The sequence below is a fragment of the Lactuca saligna genome, chromosome 7 (genome assembly GCF_052625555.1).
Source record: "Lactuca saligna cultivar CGN05327 chromosome 7, ASM5262555v1, whole genome shotgun sequence".
NCBI lineage: Eukaryota > Viridiplantae > Streptophyta > Magnoliopsida > Asterales > Asteraceae > Lactuca > Lactuca saligna.
This window is the reverse complement of record NC_136423.1, coordinates 162035637-162045839: the sequence shown is the minus strand read 5'-3', so window position 1 is coordinate 162045839 and position 10203 is coordinate 162035637. Positions and strand designations below refer to the sequence as shown.

The 10203-nt window shown below is 34.2% G+C and overlaps 1 protein-coding gene across 1 annotated transcript; it reads right to left on the bottom strand.

The window, feature by feature from the left end:
* Positions 1-1888: 1888 nt before the first annotated feature.
* LOC145005674 (serine/threonine-protein kinase WAG1-like) lies at positions 1889-3550 on the bottom strand. The gene has a single exon (XM_078964791.1). The coding sequence runs from the start codon at positions 3516-3518 to the stop codon at positions 2091-2093; it is 1428 nt and encodes a 475-aa protein (XP_078820917.1). The 5' UTR covers positions 3519-3550; the 3' UTR covers positions 1889-2090.
* Between the last annotated feature and the right edge of the window lie 6653 nt (positions 3551-10203).

Here is a 10203-nt window from a genome sequence, read left to right as displayed (position 1 = left end):
ATTTTATTAATTGACTTCCTTCTAATTTCAGTTTTTCTAAATTAAAGTTTCATTAGTTTCATTTGTTTATTTATCTAAATTATTTGTTTAATTAAAAAACAGTTTAATTTTAATAATTCAATATTTTCTATTTTTTTCTTTTAAATTCAAAATTCTCAAATGTTTAGATTTTTTTTTCTTTAAAATAAATACATATAATACATAGATCTTGTATCTAATTAGTTATAAAGATATTTTCACTTTTCATTAAATGTTAGTAAGCCAGAGATAGCACACTCATTGCGATTCAGAAAGAATGTGTACGTACAATAGAAAATACATAAGAATACACTTGACACTTTTCGTTAGTATTTATAATTACAATAATCACCTCTCATTATGAAAAAAAAAAAAAAAAAAAAAAAAACAATTAGTAGTCTAAAAGAGAGCAAAGTGCCATATTTCATATTTAGAGGGACCTCATGGCTCATTGTCACACTCAAATGGAACAAGGTGCATCAAACCTCCAAAATATTATCTCTTAAGTCTTAAGAGCACAAGTTTTTTAACAATGAAAATATTACCTTCCTTTTGCTTGTCTTGTAACGAAAGATAATATCCATACATTTCTTTTTTCTAGAAAGTTTCTACGTCTCTACCTATTCTTACACATTATGACAATCTTATCATAACCATGATTATTCATCATTGTTGTTCTTTAATTGTCATTTTATCTAAGATACGTGTTATAACTGATACTTCAATCTAACACTTAACGAGTGTTTGGTTTACTTTGATATAAAATTCATATGTTAATAAATATATATAACATGTTAATCATTTTTATATATTATGGAAATAAGATCTTTAATTTTTTTCTCCCACCAGCTGTATTTAATGTATTATGTTTCATTGTTTAAATAACATATGGGTTGGTATCCACAACCATATCTATGAAAACATATTCATATGTCTAACATGCTTTCATAAACATCATGTTACATAAAATTATTGCAATTTTGCAATTTCTACAACATATTATACACTTCATTATTGGCTTCTATGATGGAAATTAAAAACAAAATATCACTACATTTGATCAATATGGTTGACAATTTTTATTTTATTTTTTATTTTTTGATACGGACAGTCCCCATGATCTAAAAATTCATAACGGTTGATACTTTTGACTATACTTTCCATTATTTTCTAACTTTTATTAATCATATTAACTTTTAAGTATTAAAGGATTGATGATGGTAAAATTCATATTTCATAAATGATCCCTAAAGTTTATATTAATTTGGTCGAAGCGCCAAAAAAAATTTATTATATTGGACTTAATAGAAAGTTTTAGATTATGTTTGGCGGACTAGCTGAAAAGTTAACTGTTAAATAAAAAAGTTAGCTGATAAAAAATAACGTTTGGTAAAACTAATTGAAATATTTAAAATTACATAAAAGGATATATAAAAGTATTTGTTTCTATAACTAATTAAGGGATGTATTTAGAAAATTTTAAAAAATCTCCTAAAACGCTAATATAAGTAGTTTTTCAAAAAGCTACCTTATAAGCTACTTTGTGGCTTACCATACACGACAATATAAAAAAAAACTCGAAAAATAAGCTAGCTTATCAGCTAGTTGTAGCGTATCAAATACGGCCTTAATGGTATTAGGAGAAGGGCCAAATATGCTATATTTTCAAACCATGCACACTATTTGTATCAAATGTTTAAACTTGGACCAATACAGTAAGACACTGCCAACAAGGACAAAAACTGTAATTTACTCATAGTTATTGTATTGTACGAGTATATGAATACAGAAAAAGAGGACAGATTTTGAAAATAAATAGATTACTATTCCATTTTAATAATTATACGTTCTGCATTGGAACTTAAAGGAATGTAAAAGGATAACAAGTTGCTAAATATTCCAATTGAGTATTCAATCTTTCTAGAAAATACAGGTATAACCCTGATATTTACAGAAGATACACTTGACACCTACAACAAAATTGATATTTTCACTTTGCACCCTCTAACTTTACAAATCTGAACTCAAGCAAACTATTATAGTATTCTTTTTCCCTTTCTTTCGTTTAAAGACTATTTCCTATTTTTGTATTGGTAGTAATTCTGGTTGAAACTTAAGTTACGTTTAGACCCCTTATTTTTCAACAATATACAGCTAAGCCCCTTCCATAACCAACGCCTTTTCTTGTGTGAAGATGGCCACCCGTTAACATGACTAACGTGCGCCCTACTACTCCTCTTCACCGCCAGCCCACGTACCTCCGGCGGCCGGTACATGCGGATCAACGGCCACTTTATCCCGTCGAAGAAAGGGTGCCGTTTAATATCCGTCGCACCTCTGGCGCATCCTAGCCGCTGCTGTGGATCTTTTACCAGTAACTTCTGTATCAAGTCCTTAGCCTGCGCCATCCCTCTCGCGCTATCTTCATCAAACCTCACATCACTGGTCGATGCTATATTGCGCAGGGTCGACTCCTTACTCCCTCCTCTAAACGGCGTCCTTCCGTACAACAACTCATAAACCAAAACTCCGAACGCCCACCAATCAACACCGTTGCCGTGGCCATTTCCGCTGATCAACTCCGGCGCTAAGTACTCGTGAGTTCCGACGCACGATTTCGAGAAGGCTGTCGTCGGCTCCGCTACAAACTCCGTTAATGTTTCTTCTTCTGTATAGCTCCGGCCACCGTATAAACCGAAACAATCACTGCGTTTCTTCCTTGTTATCTTGTGAATCCTTTTTTCCAGTTTCGGAACGATGTCGGCGTTGAAGCACAAATCGAAGTCCGACAACATAATGTGTCCGTCTTCTCGGATCAAAATGTTCTCCGGCTTCAAATCTCGGTAGACGATCCCAAGCGAATGGAGATATTCGAGAGCAACCAACACCTCAGCGGCGAAAAACCTAACGGTATCAATCGGTAGCCGGTAGTTAGGTTGCTTCCGGAGCAACGAATGAAGGTCTCCGTTAGGACAGAAATCAATGAGGAAGCAAGTGTAATGAGAGACTTCAAGGTGAGCGTAGAGTGTAGGAAGAAACGGATGATCCAGGGAGGAGAGAATCCGCGCCTCCGTTTGCACATGTGACAGCTTCTTCGACGTGAGCGAGTTGTTATCAACAACCTTCAAAGCAAAACTCGCGTGATCGTAATCGCGAAGGCGGCAAAGGAACACTCGGCCGAGGTTTCCAGATCCGACATGGCGGACGAGCTTGAGGTGGCGGAGGTGAAGCGTGCCGTCGGAGGATAGATTAGTAGCAGCTCGAATCGCCGACCAGTTCGCGTCGGATTTCCGGTGGGGACGAGAGTGGAGGTTAGGGATTTCAGTGGAAGGGGTCCCCGCGGAGACGGAGGACATGCGATCATTGAAGCTCAAGCATAAACTGGAACGAGCAAGACTTGATCGAGCACTGGTGGTGGCGATGGAGGTGGAGCTTGTGAAGCTGAGGTCGAGATCGGAGTCGTGATGAGAGAGAGCATTGTAGTGATAATCGTCTTCCATTGTTGAATGGTGTTATGAAAGTGGGGGAGATGGGGAGGGTTTACTTATAGAGAGGAAGAGAGGAGTGAGTATTTTAATGGAGGTAACGTGTCTGGTCTGGTTGACTCTAACTGTAGAAGGTGCTTGGTTGACTAAAATGGAAGGTGTGGTTACCGCGTAGTTACATTGGGAGTTGGGACCACCAAATTTTACTTTGTGTTTATCCATCATTATTATTATTGCAGATCATACCTTAAATATTATTGAGTTAGATTGCTGTTAGAGAAAGAGTAATGTGTTAGAATATTACTTTTAACAACTTAGATAAGATTATAGACAATGAAAAGTCATTTCCCAAGTTTGAATCAAAATTGGATTTCATTAGAGGTTATTTCTATTTTGTCGTGTGGGTGTGACACATCATGTAAAACCTAAGGAAGAGTTACATGGTGTTATAAACTACCGATGTGTCCACCCAAGATGTTACCTAAAACCTAAGGAAGGGTTACATGGTGGTATAAACTACCGATTTGCTCACCCAAGATGTTAACGCTAAGGATTTTAAGACTTCTAAGAGTGATTAAGAGTTCTTTTGATCTATTTGATTTCTTATGGTAAATTGAGATGGGGTAATGATCGGATCATACTTAGTTGTTAATTGTCGTGTTTATTAGCCTTCAAGGTGATCAAGGGAGCAATTTGAGTTAGCAATCTATAAGATATGGACGCAAATACATAGTGTTTCGAGCTTATGTCCCCATATGACATCATACTTTCCTTTGGTGTTATATATTATGCATTATTTGTTTCGATATGTACTACTTGTGAATCTTGCAAGTAATGATAATTTAAGGCTATAGTTGTTAGAAGAGTATGTCTTTCTATAAAAGTTGTTATTTTTAAGACAACCAAACTTGTCATTTTAAAGACAACCAGCGAGTTTGCATTGACATATCTATATCGCCTTTACAACATGTTGGACCTTGCAACCTCGTCATGGGTACACATTTGATGGTTTACATGTTACGTAGCATTATACATTTGGACCCCTTTAGGATTTGAGTGTCAGTGTAAAAACTAGACCTGTCAATGTGTCGAGTTTGGAGCGAATCACTATTGATTCAAATCCTTTAAAAAAATTTAAAATATGATACGCCCTGTTTCAGTAACCCTCAGGGTTTAAATAATCAAATCCATACATGTATCAACCGAATCAACAAATACCTGACTCATTAACTCGACCATTTTTCAATATTAAAATTTTACAGTTTTGATGTGTACCATAAACTAATATTTATCAAAAAAAAAATATAAAATGTATACTTAAACAATAAATACATTACTTAATATTCAATATCTAATAAAATAATAATTGCATTTTACTTAGCATAGAGTTGTACTTTACTATTATATATATATATATATATATATATATATATATATATATATATATATATATATATATATATATATATATATATATATATATATATATATATAAGTGGGGCGGGTTATAAATGGAGCGAATCGATAATGATCCATACCCAACCCATTTAATAAAATGGTAAAAGGGTATGGGTCGTAAACAGGTAAACAAATCGAAAATAAATTCAAACCCGTAAAATTCTTAAGGGTTTGGAACAAATCAAGATCAAAACTTGTTTCATTGACAAATCTAGTAAAAACACAATGTCATGTTATGTCGTGTTCGTATTCGACACAAAATTTACTTGATTGATATTATGATGTGGTTGTCGTATTTTTCAAAACCTTTAGACTTTGTTAGATCAGTTATCATGATGCTAGCAATGAAAATTACAAATCTAAGATCAAAATGATATTTTACACGCCCAAAGATCACCTCAAGAAGTGTGTCAATGTGTTGTTTATTTAAGTAAAGAAATGTGTTCAAGTGTAAGAGGATCTCGATCATCATTGTTTAGACAATATCACTCCCAAGAAATCTACAACTTAAAGGAGTGGAAATATTTTTTATAAAAGTCGAAAGGCATTCTATTAAGAGAGCACTTGAGGCTTCATTTGAAAACTCTCTACAAAAATGTTACTACTCCTTTAAGACAAAGAGAGTCAAGAAGTGTTCATCATTAAGAATTTACAATTTATCACCCACATCTCAACCTCCTTTTCAATTTGATTAGCTTCGTCAAAACGATTCCAACTAGATATGAAAATCTGCGTCATTACTTTGTGTGAATAATCCTAATAGTAATTAAAAAAAAAAAAAAAAAAAAAAAAAAAAAAAAAAAAAAGAAAAACTTATCTTATATTTACCTTATCTCATGATATGAAACTTTTCTAAGTTCTACCTTAAAGAAATCGCATGATAGTGGAACAAGTCAAAGATAACAAGTTGTGTAGTGTCTAAATCAATATTCCGTATCCTTTTTTATCAATATTTGTTGGAGAAGTTATCTTAAACTAGATTATTAATTTAAGTTTAGGTTTTATTTTGTACCATATTTTAGATCCAGGTACTCATCATTTCACGTATTTGTAACTTGTTATACATACTTGTAATCTTTTACTTTTGCAAAATTCAAGTTTTTTCTTAGTCATATATATACGTTGGTAATTTGTAATCTTTTAAAAACCAGTTACTATGCGGAATTCGAGATATATAACTGTATGTTAATTTAAACTACTTTTGTTAAGATATTTTACAAAAGAAAACCATATTAAGATCTTTTTTTCTTCTTAACATATCAAGTAGATCATATATAGATCATAGATCTCCTGTTCCTGATATATTCAATAAATAGAGTATCATATATCATATATCATATATTAATATTTCTTGATCCGCTCAAACATCTCCTTGCTTTTTCTCTTCATACAATCATAGAGGCATATCATAATTAAGACTTTAAACAATTAACTTTATATATATATATATATATATATATATATATATATATATATATATATATATATATATATATATATATATATATATATATATATATATATATAACAGCTCTATTACAAATTTGCATTTATGTACATGTCGGCCATAAATCAGATTTCGTAACATGCATAATATTTTACCATAAATTTCATATTTCTTTATGACAAAGAATAAACTTTGCAATGAACCCATATTAACAAATTAACTTGCATCATAATTTTTCATTAAAAAAACAATTGCAACCAATAATAACATTACTAAATTACTGAAATCGTCCCTATGATTTAGTCAAAATTGCACGTTTGGTCCCTAATTTTTTTTTTTGCACTCGGGATCGTTCTTATGGTTTGATTTTGTTGCGTTTTTTGTCCTTATAGTTTGATCAAAATTGAACGTTTGGTCCCTAAATTTAAGTATGTAAGGGACGAAAAATGCAAAGAAATCAAACCACAGGGACGATCCGAGTACAAAAAAAAGTTAGGGACCAAACGTGCAATTTTGACCAAACCATAGGAACGATTTCAGTAATTTACTCTAATAACATATATTTATTACATTTTTCGATCATTATAGTATATATCTTCATTTTTTAAGCAAAACTCAAGGTCGGTCCCAATGAATTAAATATTCTCAAAGGCCCAGGATGAACAATAAAAAAGGCATCTGTCGTTATTATAAGTTGTTATTTTAAAAATAAAACTTATAATAAAAAAAAATTAGACCATGTACGGCTGACCACTTTGCCACCCAACGCCCTACATGGCAAAACTGTAAAAATGGTCCTTGTTGTATGTATTTTTTTCAGGTTTAGTCAAAACATCGACTTTCTTGGTATCGTGTCTTTTAGAGCTAGTTTCGTTGCGGAATTGGTCCATCAGTAAACTGAAATGACTTTAATACCCTTAGGGTGTTTGTTTTCTATTTTTCTTTCATTTTTTAAAATCTAACACTTATTTATTTATTTAAACAATAAAAAAATAATAGGGGTCCACCTCTCTTTCTCTCTCACACACACACATTTGTGCTTGCAACAAACGAGTGGTACAAATCTCCATTTAATCGCCTTAGGATCATAGTGAGTTATATATGTTCGTCCACTACTAGCTCATGGTCTGTAAATGGGTGTTCCACAAGAATCTCCTTTACGTAGATTTATATTCTCAAATCTTAAAACTTGCCAAAATACGTACCCCTTTTTCTTCTTCAAGGTTTCCTCTTCCACCATCATCACCCAATTTGGCCACCTGCATCACCGCCAATTAAACATCATCCTCACCGGGGAGACAATTTTCTTTAGAAAATACAAAATGGCAACAAAACTTAACAAGATACTAGTCATCAGGGAACTGGGTACATCGAGAAAGTCGTGGTCGACACCATTAATGAATCTAGTAATGTTAAGGCTTGTGGTGATATTAACCATTGGTAATATGGAAATACCAAATTAAACTAAATTTATCATTCGAAACACACACACACATACGAATCATTTATAGTTCATCAGATTTCAGTTTTGATTACATCTTGAAGCTCATCGGAGTTTATTCTTTCCTCTATCGCCATTAATTTGGAGATTTTTGGGTATGTTTTGGTTTGATTTGAACAAAATGATTCACCACCATCCCGAAGAGAGAACACATAAGGTGAGAGGAGGAAAGAGGTGTTTGATTACAAATTCGTGATTTCATTGTCAAATTTGTATAAACAAACAGTTGTGTGTATATGTCTGTTTGTCACACTCTATTGAAAGAAATAACATTTCGTTTACAATGAACAACATATATACATCTCCTTTAGAGAGTTCGATTGATGAATTGTAACGTCCCAAAAATATAGTCCAAAATTTTCATTTTTAATTTAAGTACAATAGTATTCCAATCATCAACCATACATCCCAAATAAAACAAATGTATCAAATATCATATAATCAGAGTATAATGTCAAGTGCAGAATCCACGTGGTGTATGAAAAATGCAGTCATCCCGGGCTATTCCCCTTGGATCCGGAAGTACCTAAAACTCAAACTGAAAACCTTAAGAACAAAGCCTACTAAGTTCCCCAAACTACCCAATACCATGCATAATAAGTCACATACTGGCACCCCACTCGATATCGGTCCCCGCTCGGTTTATAGATCTATTATTCTCAAGACTCACCTATCACTGGACCTCACCGCTTTACACATACAATATATATAACATAGAGATGCTAATACATATAATGATCATAACACTAGCATATGTTCCAGTCATCGGGCTTCTCCCGACATTGAGCCCCGTCTGGTATACATAGTAGCACACAACACATGCAATGGTCACGATAAACCTAGTGAGGAAACTCGCCTTGAATGTTGAATCTCCTAACATCCTACCATAATCAATAAGGGATGAAATTGGTGCCTTAGACCCAATAAACCTAGTGAGGAAACTCACCTTGAATGTTGAATCTCACTGAAAGAAATCCCTAGTTGTAGCCCTGACGACTCCCCAAGCTATCAGTACAAAAATAACACCCAATTAACACTTAGGTTCCAACCTATAGCCTATAATCCATACTTAGGTTAAAATAACCATTTTATGCCTAGCCTAGCTTGAGCCAAAACTGAGGCCCAATTCCATAAACCAAAAGACCCAAAACCAATTGATCCACTATAGACCACTTATGGCTCAATTTTCCAAATTGGGCGCAAACCCCATATGAGCCTTACCATAAAGCCCAATAATTTTCCATAGCCCAGAAGCTTTGATTTCAGATGGCCCAAAAGGCCCAAAGCAACAAAGTCCAAAGAAGTAACCCAACTGAGGCCCAAATATGTGAAGCCCAAACTGGCTTATACACCCAACGTACTCCTCCATTAAGCCATTTCTTCCATTAAGCTCTTAATGTTTAAGCCTAACAATCCAAAACACAGATTCGAGTCCCAAAGAATATCTAGAACCATAAAGTTACCGACTTGGTGACTTTGCATGCCCCAAAATATCCCAACTTCGATTTATAACATTCTACTTTCAATATAACAGCCATACTCATGCATGGATGGTTCTAAGCTTCAAATATGACAAGTTTATGACTCTAGGGCCAAAAGAACACCAAGAGTAGCAACTCTAAGCTTCATAAATGATAATAAACCACAAGATCTCATCTATGAGACCAAAAAGGGTGCAAATCTCAACCAAAGGAGATCTAAGCTATATCACAACAAGTTCAGAGCTTTATAACTCAAATAAGTGCCAAATGATGATGATCTCTTCCCTTCAAAACACCAAAAACACATCTAAAAGACCTTCTAAGCTCAAGAACACTCAATAGTGGAGTTAGGGTTTCGAGTATAGGGCTATGAGGACAAAGAGGTTGGATAAATGAGGGTTTCAAGTCCATAAGGATGATTATATAGTGGCCAACCCCCAAAATTAGGGTTTTCAAAAGTCCTTATTTATGCCTCGCATACGCTTTTATATGCCCATCGTACACCTCCAGATCCACGATCAACCCCTCGCATGAGTATGCTAAGTGTACTACTTGGTACGCCCCGCGTACTCGCTTTATAGCTTGTACGCTAAGTGTACCTTGTGGTACGCTTTGCGTACAACTCAAGGACTAAATTGGACAATCTAAATAATGGAAGGGCAAAAGAGAAACTTATCAAGATTCAAGTATTACAATTCTTCCCTACTTGAATCAGACTTCATCCTCGAAGTCCACCGCACTGAACAACTTTGGATAATGCTCTCTCATCTCATCCTCGGGATCCCAAGTCCAGTATGACCCCTTGCAGTGCAG